The sequence below is a fragment of the Myotis yumanensis genome, unplaced genomic scaffold (assembly GCF_028538775.1).
Source record: "Myotis yumanensis isolate MYYU_CA2020_CCGP unplaced genomic scaffold, mMyoYum1.0.hap1 SCAF_7, whole genome shotgun sequence".
Classification (NCBI taxonomy): Eukaryota; Metazoa; Chordata; class Mammalia; order Chiroptera; family Vespertilionidae; genus Myotis; species Myotis yumanensis.
This window is the reverse complement of record NW_027223758.1, coordinates 41,325,585-41,343,387: the sequence shown is the minus strand read 5'-3', so window position 1 is coordinate 41,343,387 and position 17,803 is coordinate 41,325,585. Positions and strand designations below refer to the sequence as shown.

The 17,803-nt window shown below is 40.9% G+C and overlaps 1 protein-coding gene and 1 long non-coding RNA gene across 2 annotated transcripts in view; one reads left to right on the top strand and one right to left on the bottom strand.

Moving 5' to 3' along the window:
* LOC139013898 (uncharacterized) overlaps positions 1-17,803 on the top strand; it is a 214,028-nt gene that overhangs the window by 27,665 nt on the left and 168,560 nt on the right. The window lies entirely within an intron of this gene.
* ST8SIA3 (ST8 alpha-N-acetyl-neuraminide alpha-2,8-sialyltransferase 3) lies at positions 318-17,320 on the bottom strand. Its single transcript, XM_070420356.1, has 4 exons — positions 17,027-17,320; positions 15,549-15,671; positions 12,580-13,137; positions 318-9,823 (listed from the first exon to the last, which is right to left on the bottom strand). The coding sequence occupies exons 1-4, from the start codon at positions 17,203-17,205 to the stop codon at positions 9,541-9,543; spliced, it is 1,143 nt and encodes a 380-aa protein (XP_070276457.1). The 5' UTR covers positions 17,206-17,320; the 3' UTR covers positions 318-9,540.

Here is a 17,803-nt window from a genome sequence, read left to right as displayed (position 1 = left end):
TTGTTGGAGATGGGAGACGTTCGAGAAATGAGGTTTGACTGTACATATTATTATTAATAACCTTAAGGCCTGTTGCATGATTTGCATTTAAAGTACCTCTGGAAAAATTGTGTGTGGGAAGCATTTTTAGTTTTTGCTACTAGTTCATATCTGTAGGCAGTCAAGTCCAGCCTTTCTGGAGTCCCCCAAATCTCCAAGGAGAATTCTTCAAAACACCGAGAATGAAGAAAAGGAGGCTGCACTTCGTCTTTTCACTGGATGGAGTGTGTTAGTGTGTGCATGTGGGGTCTTCCTAATGAGACAGAAACAACCAGCAGTTCTCCAATGCACAATAAACCAGTTTATTTAAACAACGCATTCTGTACTGTGTTTGGCACATGAGGCAACAAGGCAGGCACATTCACACATAACAGGTACACGTGGGGAGCTGTCGAAGCAGATCATTGCATTTCTTCACAAACTACAGTCACAATGCACACGCGATTACCTCTACAAAAGAAAGATGAGCGTCCTCGTTCACCAAGGAGGCAGAAGATATTTACACGTTCCTCAGTCCAGTTCTTTCAGGTCTCCATGGCCCTGTCAGTCTGGCAGCGTGTTTGTAAGGCAGCTGAGACTGCCTTTCACAAGAGACGTGAGTCTGATTCTTAAGCGCCGAGGCTTCTTCTGAGGGGCTGAGAGGGAGCGAAGTCTACAGTGCCAGTCACTCAGCATAAAATAGCATTTTCCAAAACAAATGCATCAAGTATGTGGGGGGCAGGGCTCGATGGTCTAACAATATAAGAAGCATTTATTTTTCCCTGACACATGCTTCTTGCTCAATTCTTTAATAACTTACATTCACTGTTCTCCTGCCTTTGCACCTTTTGGTTTCATCATTATAGAGAGCTTTGTTCTTACTTCTACATTGATATGACATTATTTAAAATGATGCTAAGATGAAATGGTGAAACCAAGGAGGTTAAGTGACAGAATATATCACAAACATTCTTTTGTCTTGACTTCTGATTTATGCTTTCGCAGTGGATTGTCAGCTTTCCATCTAAGTAACGGAGGCTGCATGTTGTGGTGTAGCACAGCCAGTGTTTGAGGTGCCCATACTCCAATTCCAGTTAACTACCTGGGAAGTTAGACACTTCCTATTCTTGGAACCTCAGTTTTCGCACCTCCACATTGATGGTGTTGGTTTAGAATCCAGACCTGAGATAATGTCTAGATCTGTGAAGTGCTGCTGTGTCCTGTGTAAGTGATGCTGCATTGTGATGTTGCAATTTTTTTGTTCTGTGTCCTGGGATAATTTTAGTGCTAATTGGTCATGCTTGATGATTGGATCTAAACCCATCAATAAACCCCTCCCAGGCTCTTGGCTGTCAGGCTGCTTCTCCGAATAGTAAGGGCTCAGATCTGTATCTTAAAATGTGGTTAAAGAGCATTTCTGACATGGAGACCAATTATTTTAAGTCTTGCAAAAATGGTCTAGATTCCAGATTTTGAAGAGAAACCTCCCCTTCCTTTTTGCAAGTATGCCAATGACTTTATTCCACCTACACATGCTAACTAAACCTTTCTCCAATTATCTACCAATTTTCCTTCCCCACCTCCCTAGCTAACAATGTTGTGAGAGTGGCTGGTCCCCCAAGACTGGTTTTGCTCTGAACATGTTTATAATAAAATGGGGCCTGCTGGCAAGTCCCTTCTGCTTATGTTTGTGGATTTATGTCTTTGGTGTTCAGAAAAGAACCAGAGAATGGAGGTGTACTTTGTTCCCAGGCTACATACATGCAATTTTGTGTGAATACAGATACAGAATAACATCTGAACATGTACCTGACTCTTTTAAAACCAAATGTAGCTTATCCAGTGTAGAAAAACAAACTCATTTAGATGACTTAAGGAGAACAAAAACCAGAGGTTGTACCCTGGCCTTTTAAACATAATATAGAAAATGAAATGTCCAAGTTGAGTTTCAAACATTTACAGTCCAGCAATGCCTTACTAAACCTATAAGATATTTACTATAGCAAGGGAAGTAGATTTGGTCCTTTATGATCTAATTTTGATTTACTATACACAGAATAAAAAACAATGGCTACTTATTGTGTATAAGGAATTAAGTACATTTTTTTAGCATTGCCTTTCAAAGGATTTAATTAAACCCATTTAAGAATGATTTCTATCAGAAAAACTTCTAATTTGCAAACAAAGCTTGTTTTGTTGCTCACCAGGGTGTCTGATTTCTAAGTACTCAGTAAGGAAGGGCTTCACTTACAACCTGTGTTGAGGAAGAAGGAATGTTGTACTGGCCAACTGCAGTGGCCAAATGTTTTTGGTAGTTTTTTTTTTTTTTTTAATATTTTATTGATTTTTTACAGAGAGGAAGGGAGAGAGATAGAGAGCTAGAAACATCGATGAGAGAGAAACATCGATCAGCTGCCTCCTGCACACTCCCCGCTGGAGATGTGCCCGCAACCCAGGTACATGCCCTTGACCGGAATCGAACCCGGGACCCCTCGGTTCCCAGGCCGACGCTCTGTCCACTGAGCCAAACCGGTTTTGGCATGTTTTTGGTAGTTTTTATTTTCAGGATTTAGCCTTATGCTAGCTTAGCTAAGTGCAAGGCATTGCATGACACCTTCCTCTGAAAGTTTGCCCAGTGGTATTCTTATTTAGTGGTATTTCTTGCCCATTTGGAACTTTTCTGAGGGCAAATACTGGTAAAGCCCAGCAGAGTGCATACTCAAACCCTGGGAATGAGGCATACTTATCTGAGTACCTCTTGGTGGGGTAAAACATTTGAACTACAGAACCGCTGTAGGTGTGGTGTGGCCAGGTAAACCTATGGGATGTCTTATTCTTCCTCTGCTCCTTTACAGGCACTAATTTCTTCTTGATGCCTGTAAATTTTGTGTTGTGTCAGAAAGATGAAAAGCAAGTGCCCAGGGAAAATTGGAGAAGTAGAGAAATAGGTGATGGACTATAGGATATGAAATAAGATCAGCCAAACATTGTTTCAATTGGCAGTTAAATACAGATGTTTACCTGCAAAGTCACCCTTAGAAATTAGACAAGCCATGGCTAGTAATCTCCTAAGGTGCTGAGGAGTATGTTGAGAGGTTCATAAGAGACACATGTTAGGGAATATTTTGAACACTTTAGGGTCCTTAGCCTCGGGACCCAACAATATACTAAAAATTAGTAGAACCAAAGTAGAAATGCTTCCTTGGGAGGAGGGTGTACTTGGGAATTCTTCCAAAACCACTGATAGCATCTCCCATTTGGTACTCACTGACTCAGAAATTGATTGGCTCTTTAAAACATTTCAGCTGGTTGACATCAACTTAGTAGCTTGAAATTGGCTATGGTGAGAGTATTTACACCACAGAAATTGGCAGGTGCTACAAATCAGGACTTCATCATTCTTTAGAGCCAATTGTTGAACATTTATCAGCACATCAAAGAGCTAAAATTGTCTCTCAGTCTCACAGAAGGGAAATTAAAGGAGCCCTTTACTATCTGTGATGATTAAAGGCTCTGCATGTGCACAGCTATGGAAGGCCAAAACTTCTTTAGGATGGGGGCACCTTAGTCAATAGGGGTTGGCACAGGCAACCAGTGCCAACTGACCTCTCATATACCCAGTTGGTCTTAAGAATTTTAGCTTCTTGAATTTCTTTTTTAAAAAAATTGGTTTCATTTTAACATGGGGACATTTGTATTTGGGGTATTACCTGGAGTTTGAGAAATAAGACCCCTTTAGTAACATTTTAAGCTCTGGGAATGATATCCAAGTAGAATCTGAATGATTAATTTAACTTCCCTGCTTCTCTATGTATTTGTAAAGATAAGTTACCTGAGATCTGCTTCTTAGTTTGAAATATAAAGAGCTAGACTAGGGGTAAAGTATATTAAAGCTATGTCTCCCAACTCTATCTTCAGGCCTGCATCCATTCTGACAAATTAGCCAGTTAATATTTGTTACAAATTGGTGACTGGTCACTTCAGCCATAATAGTTGAATGATTGAGTCAGTAAGACTATATCTGTGTTGCTATGTATCCTGATAACTTCAAGGAGCAGATCTGCTACTTGCATAAGGAGTGGTAAGCTTTCAGCTACTTTGGTGATAATAATATGTATGACTTTGCTATATATTATTCGTTCCCAAATGATGGCCACCCCAGAATCACCTGGGATTTGTAAGCTGGGTTTATCCCAGGACATAGAGTCAAAAGTGTGGGGAGCAAGAACCATACATTAAAGAGCTTCTCATGTCATACAACTTTGTTTGCTGGTGGATCAGCAGTATAATCCAGGTCCTAACCCTATAACCCATTGTGGTCTTAAATTGCAGTCAATTATTCTATGACAGACTCTTTACTGTGATTCCACTGTAATCAACAAGAGAATGAGCATCATTATGGATTAAAACATCTATTCAAACACATATATCTTCAATAATTCATTACAATAAAAAGACATTTTAAGAAATACTGCATAATACAATAACAATGTTCTAAAATTTGCTGTGGTAAAGCAGAGTGTGAAAGAGGCATATTTAGTCATTTTTGTCCTTGGTGTCCACTGACCTGTGGCCTTGATTAATTTGGCCACAGATCCAAGACAGGTCAATCAGGTGGCCCGGGGGCTCTAGGTCCCCAATACTTAGATACTCCATCGGGGTTTTCCAGCCACACACTCATAGCCCCAACTCTCTTTAAAATAAAAAGAACAGTTCTGCACATTCAGGGAGAAATAGAGGCCAAACAGATATGTTTGCCTGGCACATTCACACAATTAGGGGAAAAAAGATTTAGAGATCTAAAACTATACAGAAAACTGCTCATTCTGTTATTTTGCACATGAAGACCCAGCCCAAATTATTCATTATTATTTGCACATCTTAGCATATTGATCTAAATGTAGTAATACAAAGTCTGCTGTTGAAATTGCTCACAACATGGAAGGCATTGACAAAGGCATTTCTTACCTCAAGGGGTCTGAGCTGAGAATATATGTATGGAGAAATATATAACCATTCTCACTATTCAACTTTCCAATTATGCATACATATCACTAAAACAAGATTTTATTAAGGTGAATAGATTATTGAAGATTCCAGCTGTCAACTGTGACCCATCAGTAACTGAACTGTAATTTATCAGAATCATAATTTACCAAAAAGATTTCCTCTCATTTTAGGCATAATGTATGTTATTATCAGTAGACTTCGTATAGCTAAGTAAGAATCCCCGTTATAGTTTTGCATTGAGAAATAAATAATTTGGGGTATCTTTTTTCTCCTTTACAGCTTTTGTAACTTATTTTCTGTGCCTTGTGAACCCCAGACCAAAGTCACTTTCCCTTTGAGCCCATCTTCATTGGATGCTGATAAGGCCAAGAAATATTAGATGAGGAGGTATAATTGCTTCACTGATTATCTATGCAATCTTGGGAAAATCACTTAGCTTCTCTGATTCTCCATTTCTTATTTGTAACGTCAAGAATTAGGACTAAAGATGCTCAAAGGCTCTTTCAATTTCAGTGTCCTAGGGTTCTACTCTGTTCCTGCTTCCTTGGGCCTCAGGTCAACATCTCTTTGCTGTGTAAGAGTGTTTAATAATTAGTACCTTGCCCAAAGTCAGAAGAAATGCTCTTCCATTCCTTGGCTTCCCCACCAAATAGGTTAGTCCTGGCATTCACATTCAGGGATAACTGGAGGCTCAGGCACAAGGAGGCTGAGGCAGCCTCTCCCTTTGCACATTCTGGCTGGTAGCCCCATGGTCAGGTGCCTGATATCAGAGTCATAGACACATGGCACAGTGGTCACAGTCAGCACTGCTAGGCACATGATACTACTAAGCACAAGTACTTTTACAAAGGTTAAGTACATTTAAGACACAGAAGCAAAGGAAGAGGAACCATAGATGTTTAATTATCAGATATGAAAAAGATTTTCTGGGTGTGGGAGGCATTCTTGATATCACATTTTAAATCTGTCTCCCTTGGAACTACATGTCTGTGCATGACATCCAGAACAACCATGAAAACTTAAGGGACTAGCATTAAGCAGGTTGCTAAATGTTCGTGGGGCTTTCTTACCTCTGCAACTGAATTGGTCATTTGTACTGGTATCATGTGTTGGGGGTTTTATGGTGAAATTTATTCCAGTTGTTGAGGGTGGACTCTGCTGTGAATATCAGTAAAGAAGAAAGATTCTGTCAAAAGGATGCATTTAACTTAGAACCAATAAAGCAAGGGCAATGAAAAAGCCAGGGTTTTGTATCTGTAACTGAATTATGAGGGGGGACCCAACTGATCCAGCTACAGGTCCTGCCTTCCCAGTTCACTGCTCTTGACCACACAGGAAGTTCTGGTTACTGGCAATGCTGCCTTTCATATCAGGACTTGAGGGATTCACCAACTCTTTTGGTCATGACAGTGGTTATATAGGTTTAATCTTTGAAACAGTCTTTAAAAACAGAAAGAGATTTTGTATAATGAGCTAGAGGCTGTTTTTCTCTCTGCTGGAACTGTAGGTCAAGGGCATAACTAACAATAAAAATAACTGTAAAAATTGCCATATAGTGAGTGCTTACTACAAGCTGAAAACTGGGATAAATGCTTTACCTACATATTGCATCTAATTTTTGCAATAGGAGGAAAGTAGGCTGTATATAAAATTTATAAATTATAAGAATGGTGGTTAACTACTGTGGGAGGGCTTAGGAGTTTCTTCAGAGATTTTTAAAGAAAGGGGAAGAGTGATCTTTTTGGCTTAGGAAGTCCTTCCTAGAAACAGGATATAAGCCTGGTCTCTAAGCCCTTTTAGTTCTGGGGCACAAGTCCATTTCTTCAACATTTTGAGTTCTTATGAAAGTAAAAGATGAAATGATGTTGGGAGATGGAAAAGTTCTCCCACTCTAGATTAAGATGGAGCCAAGAATGAAATGAGATTTTAAAAACCCAACAAACACTTGGCTTTATGATGAGATTTAATTTAAATGTTCCACCATAGATCGCTTAACTCAGCAGTTCTCAACCTGTGGGTCGCGACCCCTTTGGCGGTAGAACGACCCTTTCACAGGGGTCGCCTAAGACCATCCTGCATATCAGATATTTACATTACGATTCATAACAGTAGCAACATTACAGTTATGAAGTAGCAACGAAAATAATTATATGGTTGGGTCACAACATGAGGAACTGTATTTAAAGGGCCAGAAGGTTGAGAACCACTGACTTAACTGATTTTAGGGATTCTGGTTCTTTGCTTTTTTAACTTGTCTGGTTCAAAGTGTCTACATATTTGTATTTAGTGAATTTTAATGGGCACATTGGGATTAAAACTCTAGTATAGAGTCAAAATCTGGCCTGTGCAATATTGGTATTAATATCACTTAGCTATAATCTAATGAACTAAGTGCTTAGGAAGAGCCAACTAAACATTTTGTCAATTATCAATCTTGCAGTGATCCTGACAGAGCCCAGCATGAGAACTATAGTAGCATCCTGTTTAGAGTGACAGGGAACAAGCATGGTTTTGCTAGGCATCAAATTATACCATTGAATTTAGAAATTTAAAATTTAGAAATTTATAATTATTTAAAATATCAATCTGTTCTAGTGTTTTCCATTTTGAAATATCTATTCCTATTTCTCCCCATCTACTTGTATGATTGTCATCAATCAGTATTGTAAGATGTCACAATTGGCAACATATTTGAACCTGTATGGTTTTTCTTTCATTAGTTAATATCTGGGTCTATGTAGGCTTCTCTTATTAGCTTTTTTAAAAAAATTGGAATAAGACAGCTTCCATTCAGAACCAGGCAGACCATGAGCATAAGGACTATGTCTTTCCATATTGTATTTGGTTTAATTTTAGGCATGATTATACTTTCCCAAAGGGGCGGGAGTAGTGAGCTGATCGATTATTGAACTACAGCAATTCTTTTCAACAGTATTTGTAACATTGCAAGAAATCTAAATGAGATTTCTGGAAAAGAACAAGCTACCCCACCCAAATGTATTATAAATATGCTTGACTGGCATTTGGAAAGAAGAAAGAAATTCTTATTAAAATTTAACATCAACTTGGCCAGACTTTGGGCTGAATTGGAAGAACAAAATGCTGCCCAGTGAAAAGCCACGGATGGAAGTGATGTGATTTCTACTTCTAAGGCTGAAATAATGAAAAAGAGAATGGCCCACTAATTTCTTCATGGCACATCTCAAATTCCAAGAGTTATTTAGTACCAGATTTTGCCACTGCACAATGGCTTTTCATTTTGAAATACTTAATCTGTACATGTATAGATCTGATTTCAGTGGGAAGGGGGAATATCCAGTGTCTATAATTGTCTTGAAGAGAGAAAATGGTTCTGGAGCAGTGCTGGTGGACACAATGATGGTGAAGTTGATCTCACCTGAGCACTCTTCAAATGGGGGCCTGGCCAACCTTGAAGCTTCTACTTTGCTCAAATCTTGCTGGTTCTCAAAGGCTCTGAATGGGCAACATGGTTACAACACTTTAAGGTATACGGGGTCCATGAAAACTTCTAAGCATTCTTCTTTCTCTATGTCCCAGACTCTTAAGTTGATTCATTGCTTCTATATTCTGAGAGTATTCCCAGCCCAGTGCTTGAATTGGGATTGTGAGAGGCACTAAACCCAGGCTGGAATGCCCTTGCAGATGTGGCAACAGAATGATTTGCCTTAATAGCACTCATGACAAGTGGCCATGCCACCCAAGACATAGGCTTTCTCTGTCATAGTAAAAGATGCACTGCATTATATGACACTTGCCACAGATGGACCACTCTGCTCTAGAAAGACTGTCTCAATAGTGAGAACTTCGTAAGAGGCATTTCTTATCAAAGTAATCATAAGGAGATCCATCATGATTTGCTCAGTTTGTCATGAAACATCAAAGTTACCCAGAGCCTTGAACACATCAAATACAGATGCAACATATGCAAGCAAAACTAATTCACTATGATTCCTAGCAAATTATTACACTCCATGGCAGTGGGGAAAAGGAGAGACATAGAGATAGAGGGAGAGAGGGAAAGAGGGGGATAGAGATGGAGAGATGAGATATGCGTAACAATTTTTTATGTTTCCATTTTGAAGAATCCGATCCCATACAGGAAAAAATGAAATCCTGCCCAAGTTGACCAGAGGCCTCTCAGTATGAGCACTATATCTTGAGCAAAGCTGCAGAAACTCCTGCTCCAGTCCTCATAAAAATGGGAGGCAGTTTATTATTAAAATACAAACAGGAAAATACGTCAAACCATTTGTTAGCAGCATGGTTCCAAATGCAACATTCCATTTATCATTCAAGTTTTAATCATGTGGCTTCAATGCATCTGTCCTAAGACCCTTAAGAGAGCAGTGCAACAGGGGGAGAGGAGACATCTTTCCTTTTAAATGGCAGACAGTCCTTATGAGAAATTCTCTAGGGTTCTATTCTGATGACTACTCAATTTGATTTGGGGCACTTTTTAAACCACCATTTGGCACTTTCTGTTTGGAGTTCTTAGGCACAGTGTGACAGAGTCAGCTTGGTGAGCCCTTCCCCATGCATTCGGTACAGCAGTTGAAACTCAGCAGGCAGCTGGTGGGACTCCTGCCACTTGGTGGTAAATTTGGTTCCTTTTTTGTCATAGTAATGGTATGGAAGATCTTCCCTTGTGTTGGGGTCAAATCCAAAAGGCCAAAATCCATACAAGTGGATCTCTTCACATATTGCTGATGCAAGGGTGTACATAAGAATACCTGTGCTCAGCCGTTTGGGCGACAAATGTTTGTTTTTCCAGTACCTGTGGAACAATAAGTATAGGTGGATTCAGTGGCCAGTGTTGAAAGTTTCGGTCAGAAGTCATTTGACTGGGCTGGGAGGTCAGTTTGTCTAAGCAACTTTGACAGTACTTGCTTTGAATCTATCTTTTAGACCACAAAACACCTCTGGGTAGGACTAGCTGCATAATTTGTGAGACTAGGAGCAAAATGAAAATGTAGGTCCGCATTGTAAAATGTATTGAGAATTTCAAGAGTGCAGTAGCAGATTATTAAACCAGGTGCTGGGCCCTTCTAAAAATGGGCTTCTTTGTGAACCACAAGGCTGCACATGTTGGAAGCCCACCCTGCCTCTGGGTTGGCCTAGACCAGTGATGGCGAACCTTTTGAGCTCGGCGTGTCAGCATTTTGAAAAACCCTAACTTAACTCTGGTGCCGTGTCACATATAGAAATTTTTTGATATTTGCAACCATAGTAAAACAAAGATTTATATTTTTGATATTTATTTTATATATTTAAATGCCATTTAACAAAGAAAAATCAACCAAAAAAATGAGTTCACGTGTCACCTCTGACACGTGTGTCATAGGTTCTCCATCACTGGCCTAGACTCTAGGGCTCTGACTCAGTGGTGACACCACAGAGGCCCGCCTGTGAGAGTGACTAGGCTTCTCATACACAAGGGGACCTTGGGAGTGGGAGGGGGTTGTTTACTCTAAAGGGATCTCTTATGTCACTTCCTTTTCCAAACCTAGAGTTTAAATCTTTCTTTTTGGGTTTGGAAAGATTTTAATACTCTCTTATAAAAAATCATATTCCCTGCTCCTTTGTTTTCCAACTAGAGCTTCCCAAGTCCTTCTTTAGCATGTCAGGACCTAAAAAAAATATTTATACACTTTCTGAACTTAAAAAAAGCTAAATTATGGTTCTTGTTACTTCCATGTTTAGATAGTATTCTGAAGCCTTTCTTCCTATAATGCCAAATATTTGAGACAGCTGTGGGGTGTGTATGTGTGTGTGTGTGTGTGTGTGTGTGTGTGTATGTGTATTTATATCATTGGCTGTGTAGCAGAATTAAATTGTTCATGAATCAGTTTCTATGGACTGTATTTCATTCAAGTTTTCATTGAATCAGTGTGTCTGGTTCAAGCCTGGGTGGCTGTGGGACACTACGGCTAATTCTCTGGACCTTCTGAAAGGTGGGGCAGGGCAAACACAAAGGCCAGTTTCCTGAAGTTTCTGAGCATATACAGTTCCTTCTTCATTACTTGAAGGCTTTAAAGATAATCCTTTACCATACCAGTTGAAATGTAAATGTTCAATCTTGGTTTTAATATTCTAACTTAATAGGAGTTAGAATGACTAGTGACAAATATTTTGGTACTGCAGAATTTAAATAGAGCCAAGAGAGGAGCAAAATGATGAGGTCAAAAGATCACAGGCGAGGCCAGCTTCTCATTCTGGTTCTGCCCCCTTTCTGGACAGTTACATTGGGTAAATAACTCGTGTTCTTTGTACCTTGGTTAATTCATCTTTAAACTTAGGAGTTGGGCTGCATTACCTCTTGTGTGGGCTGCAAAACCATACAACCTGGAAAACTGGAACAGTCCTTGTAATTATTAATAATGTCCTCTTTCTCTCAAATAAAATGTTCTAGTTTGGACTTTAAATGATGGTGTCACCCTACCTGTTAAATACATACCAGTTTATTAGATGATGATTCTTCCTTCTATGAGAGGTGAGCTAAGCAGATCTTAAATTTGGAAAACTTTAGGGGAGTACAGGACGGGAAAATCTACTGTGAGATAAAAGTCTTTGGAATTCCCTGTTTTCACCAGGCCTCCCAGAACCCACTGTAACTTGTAGTAATATCTGGACAACATGTTAGTACATTTGGGCTACTTGCATATGGATAAATCAGAGTTGAGTAAATTTTCTCAGATGATTTAAAGAAAAAAAACTACAATTACTACTGTTTTATAAAATGCCCCTGGATTAGTGGTTTCCAATTCTGACTGCATGTTAGAATCATCTGGGGAGTTATTAAGACATACCAACTACCTGCCCCTACCCTCCTCCTCCACCAGACCAGTTACAATAGAATCTCTTGAAGTAGAGCCTAGGCAACAGTATTTTAAAAAGTTATCCAAATGATTCCAATGTATAGCCAGAGTTAAGAGTCATCAGACTAGATAAAAATATTGCATTTCTGGTCAATCTGTCTATCAAATTACAAGGGAACAAGGTGCCCATAAAATACTATTCACATATTTTCTCATTCAAATCCAAAATTTCAAAGGCAGATTATGCAATTTATGATTTATCTATGTGTTCATCTATTTTGGACATCTATAAAACATCCAAATATCAAATAAAAAAGTATTTTAAGTCAATTGCATCTTTAAAAAAATACTTAATTTGTCTAATTTTGCAGTTGGCATTATTAGGCCAAAGCTACCCATTTAAAGAAAATTCTTGATCTGTGATGATTCATGACTGCTTGGGGGGCTTACCACTAAGGCAGAGGACAGAGAATAGAGACAGTAGGATGATGAACCACCAGTCCCCCCATTTGGCACTTAGTGACCAACTAGGGATAGGAGATTGAACTTCTTACCTAGAATGGTTCATTCATTCATTACAAAACACAGGAGTTTGCCCTAAAGTACTAAGCTAACCACAACAATGAACTAATCCAGTAGTTCCCACCCCCAAGAGATTACAATATTGATTTGCCATCTGGTGGGGTATGAGTTAAAGGCAATAAAATATACACACCTGTTGACATGTTGCATTATATTCCCAGGCCAAGCCAATTGGACTTTTAACTGACCTCTGTGTTCAACAAAAAAGTCAACTAATGTCCTGGTAACAGTTGCTGAAGTGTGGAAGAAAAATGCAGGGATCCAAAGAATGGCCCCATCGAGCTTTTTTAAACTGAGGAAAAAGTTGTTACGGTCCTGAATGGTCAAAAGATTGTTGTAATATTTTTCCAGGATGCTGGGGTTGAAGGTGGTAAGGTTGGTTTTCCTTCCAACATCTCTTTGGAAAGCCTCCGTAGGGGCGAAATTGCAACGGAAAACAAAATCTGACTTATCTATTTCTTGTCCACACCGGCTCCCTGTCAGGATCCCACTATTTCCAACCACAGCACAGACATTATAATGCTTATTCACAATGGGTGACACATCTGGAAGCAGTGATCGGAAGTTATTGCTAATAGAGAAAACATATTTATGGTTGGAATAATCATAGTGCATCAGTTGTCCGATCCGAACACTATTCTTGGTCAAAGAAAAATTTTTTATTACATCGACATGCTGAAGAATTTCTTGCCTAAAATAAAAAGAAATTCATTAAATACATCCCATTCAAAATTGATTTTCCATCTTATGTCTTATGCTGCCATTTCATTCAGACAAGAATCATAGGCACATTGAATCCAAGAAAGATTATACATTCATAATAATTGTGGTCTTTGAGGGGAGACTGTTTCAGAACCTATAGACATGTTAATCTCTCAGTCAATTTGTGAATGTAATCCTTCAGGGCTTGTAAGTGTTGTAACTTAACAGTTTTAGCTGCTATTCTTTGGTTTTCTGCTCTACATGAAGAGTATATTTGATTAAGGGGAAGGCACAGGTTGAACTATGTCAGAAAGACGGGGAGACAATTGACACAGGCCCCAAGGAGCTCACATTAATGCACACACATTGGTGACTTAGAGTTTGTACTAGGGACTACTTGTTGGCTGTTGGACTGGTAACAGTTGCTGAAGTGTGGAAGAAAAATGCAGGGAATATCAAATATCACTGGTGTACAAATAAGAGCCAACTGGATATGAGTCAGTATAGTATTATCTATTATTAAAATATGAAAATGGTGATGGAAGTGGGTATAGTTGAATATTTAATGGAAATGAGATGATAATCTCATTAAGGTCCTTTGAATAATGAAACAGGAATATTTTTCTACTTGATTATATAGAAACACAATTTAGTTGGAGATACCTAATCCTCAGAAGAAGAAGCTATTGCAAATCCTGGAAAAGTGTGTATATTCTAAGAATTCAGAGAATAAACAAGGTGAGGGTGATACTTAGTACTAATTTCAGGTTGCTTTCATGTTGAGCTTTTAGTAAAATTAAGCATCTCTTAAAGTCCCAGCTATTTAAAATATTTAAGAGAGCTGAGTAACTTGATTATAAGATTCTCCAATTCTAAGAAATCACATTGAATTTTCTTTGTCTTTTGCATTAAAAAAATGCAAGATTGAGACTAAATGCTTTGCATATCATTACTTTACCTAGAATTTTGTTTTTTTAAATTACTTAATTTGTCAAAGTACAGAGCAACATAAACTGAAAGTTTAATACAAAACTTCCAAAGTTATCAATACTGCTCTTTACAAGTTGTTACAAAGGTAAAAGTAAGTTTAAAATGATGCTGGGAAAATTAATTAAAGATTACCTAATGCATGGATTGAAAGGAGGGAAGATTTGAGAAAGAAATATTGTTCTGGCTGGTCATTTGGGTCACATGGCCTAGTGTGTGAAGAATATTTTTATTGAATTAAAAATATGTTTTGGGAAAAGGAATAACGTGTCCTACCCATTAATGTTTTCTAGATTTTCTATAAAATTAATATTGTATTAAAAGCCCAATGGTTAAAAAAGGCACTTCCTGGGTTTTAGAGTTAATTATTGTCATAGGTTAATTTTTAATTAAAATGTTTTAAAAGTTTTCATCATGATCACATGATTATGTCAAAAAAGTATGTCAACTTTTTAAGTAAATAACATTTTCACAACACCATGGATATCTATTAAATTTGCTTTAAATCTGTCATTAAATTAAAAAAGAGAGAGGCAATAATTAGAAATGCTCTGACCAAAACACAATCCCCTAAATAGACTGGTAAAATAAGAATTTAAAATAAGTGCTCCCACCCCTAATGAATACACTAGATGGCCTACATTTAGCAGCATAATAATCCCACCAAGAAGGGAGGAGTAATGATTTACCTGGGGGTTGCTAAAAGTAGACCAGAGTCATTGAGGAGAATAAATACATTTGAATAAATCTAATCCTTCCTCCCCACCTCAAAAACAAAAACAACCCAAAACCAAAACCTCAACTCCTTCATCTATAAAGGAGGCTGCTACAAGACAACACATAAGAATGCTATTGGGTAGCTTTTATTAAAATACTTTAATATTTTAATATATTAAAAACTGTCAAAGTTTAATGAAAACAAGTAGACAAAACCATTCTTAAGTACCTGCATATATTGGGGCCAAGATTTTCATAGTAATCTGACAGGGATGAATTATAGTATTTTCTGGTTGTTTCACTGAGACAATACTATTTTATTTAAACATTTTTTTTTCCAGTGGGGGAATGAAAATGCATTTACAATTAACTTAAAAAAATAGATGGCTTTGGCAGTCATGCATGTTAACTATAAATCATGGTGCTCAACTAAGCCCAAATTATGGAGGATATTGGAAATGCCTTTTTTTCTCCCACTCAAATTGGCCTTCCTGATGTTTTCTTTTTATGAGAGGGCACTGCATACATAAAAAAGGGTTTCCAATCAGCCTTTGTACACTTAGGCCAAGAAGGCAATGCAAATACATCACATCTCAGGGTGGGGGATAGAATTTTTTTGTTTGATTATTTTGTTTTGTTTTCTTTTTTGAGCTCCAGAATTCAAAAATACCTTTGGACCTTTTCCCCCTAGCCTACCTTTGATGTAAAAACGCTGTCCGATTAAATGTCCACTTAGAAGGTTTGTCTTGAAGATCGTGGGCCAGAGAATTCGTAATGGGCACAAATGACGGATTTAGAAACTTCAGCGCAAATTGTGACCTGGAGAGGAGTACGAGTACAGATAGACACGCTGGCCTCAGCTGGGGAAGCCAAGGGAGCCATTAACGCCCGCCGGCTGGGGGGGGGGGGGGGGGGGCGGGGGTGCTGGCGCACACACGGGCTCCATCCCACCACAGGGCCCCCTCTCCTTTGGTTCACTCTCTGCTCCCCACACACACCCTGGAAGAAGAAAAAGAACTAGGGAAATCCGTTTCCATTGTCCATCCCTCTGGGTCCGGGAGAGACCATAAAATGGCCGTCTTGCGGAGAGGAGGGCAGGGGCGGGCGCGGGCGCAAGGCTGGAGCCTGATGTGCGGTGAGGGCCGGGAGTCAGCACCGCGGACAGCGCCGCGCCACGCTGGTGGCTGCCCCGGCGAATTGATGTTTAGGGAAAGGGCTGAGGACTCGAGAGACGGGAAGGCTGGGGGCGGCTGCTGCCTTAACCTCTTCCTTCCCGAGTGTAGGTCTGACTTCACTCCCAGTCTCTGACTGGGGACCCCAGAAGCTACCGGCCCAGCTGGGCTTCTCTAGGGTTTGCACTTCTGGCCCTGCTTGGACCACAGAGTGGCAGCTTGTATTTGCCACCAACCCAACAGGAGGCCTTGCTGTGAGAACTCCTAGGGGGTCAAAGGTAGGGACAGGGGGTCCACATGAGTTGTGTCAAGCTGCGCCTGGAGCCTGCCCCTGCCCAGTCCAGCCTGGCTCCAGGCTGTGGTTTAGACCTGGGGCGAGGGTAGGAGGCCCTTAGGAAGGCGGGGAAAATTGCAGAAATCCCGGGAAAGGCGGGGGGTGGGGGTGGGGCGCCAGGGGGGAGGGTGGCAGCCTGGGTTAAAGGATCAAGGTAAAATACCCCAGGGGCTTGGTAAGAGCAGACTCGCACAACATTTGATGGTATATGGGGGGCGAGGGATGGGAGTGGAGGAGGTTACAAGGGGAGTGCGGCGCCTGCGCCATTAAATCGCCTCTGGACTGCCCAGAGCCCGGCCTCGGAGTCTGTGGACAGGGCCCAGGGAAGGCACTCACCTCACCCACGTCCATCTCCCGGTTCACCTCCCCCTGCCCCCAAACACACACAGTGCTTCTCTCTCGACCGTCATTCTCCTTAAACCCTACCCTCATTTTGGAAATGGGGAAGGGGTGCCAAGGAAGAATACGAGACATGCAATCACATCGATAGAGTTTAGAGGCTTTGGGTTAAAAAACAAAAGGGAGGAGGCAGAATCGAAGAGAGGAGTGGAAGGACCACGCAGTTTATCTTGCCCAAAGTAGCTCAGAGAACCCCAAACACCCACCTCATTGCCCTCCCCCTCCCCCATATACCAGATGTCCGAGGGCGCTCGGAGGCCCTCACTCACCGGAATCCCGCGTGGAGCATGTACATTCGGGGCGCCCCCGGGCTGGCGTACTTGGAAGTGGTGAAGATGTTCTCCTTTTTCAGGGATACGTAGCTGATGAGCGATAAAATCAGCAGGGCAACACTGAGCATGACCAGCCCCAGCACACTGGCGACCCGGGCCATTTTGCAATTTCTCATCCCGGGCTGGGCTGGGCTGTGCTGGGATCAGGAACAGCGGGGAAATCGGTCCATTGAGCAGCCAGCAGCTCGCTGGCGTGTCAGGCGTGTGTGTTCTCGCGCGTGTCAGCGTGTGTGGCGGGGCTGGGGGGAGGGGACCGGGTCGGGGAGCCACAGAGGCAGGAGGCAGTGTGGGGGTGGGCCAGGGCCCCAGAGAGAAATGGGACCCTCAAGGCTGGGGTGAGCGGGCGGGGAAGCTGAGCAGGAAGATGGAGGGTCTGCGCTGCAGCGCCGATCGGGAGGATAGGGAGTGCGCAGCGCTGTGCGTCTGGGGCTGCGATCTCAAGCTCCCCCGCGTGTTTCCAGCGAGGCTGCCATCTCCTCCGCCGCCTGCAAGATAAATGTGATTGGAATAATGTTACAGTTCGATCTAAGCACAGGATTTAATTAATGAACTCTAATCTCCCAAATAACCCGGGGAGGGGCGGGAAAGGGAGAAGAGTAGGGGAGGTGGTGAAGGGAGGGAATTGAGGCTGGAAGGCTGCAGCCCACGTCAACAACCTCTTGCTGAGGGGTGCATGTGAAGAGGTGGCTGTAGAAAGACAGAGGCCCTAACTTA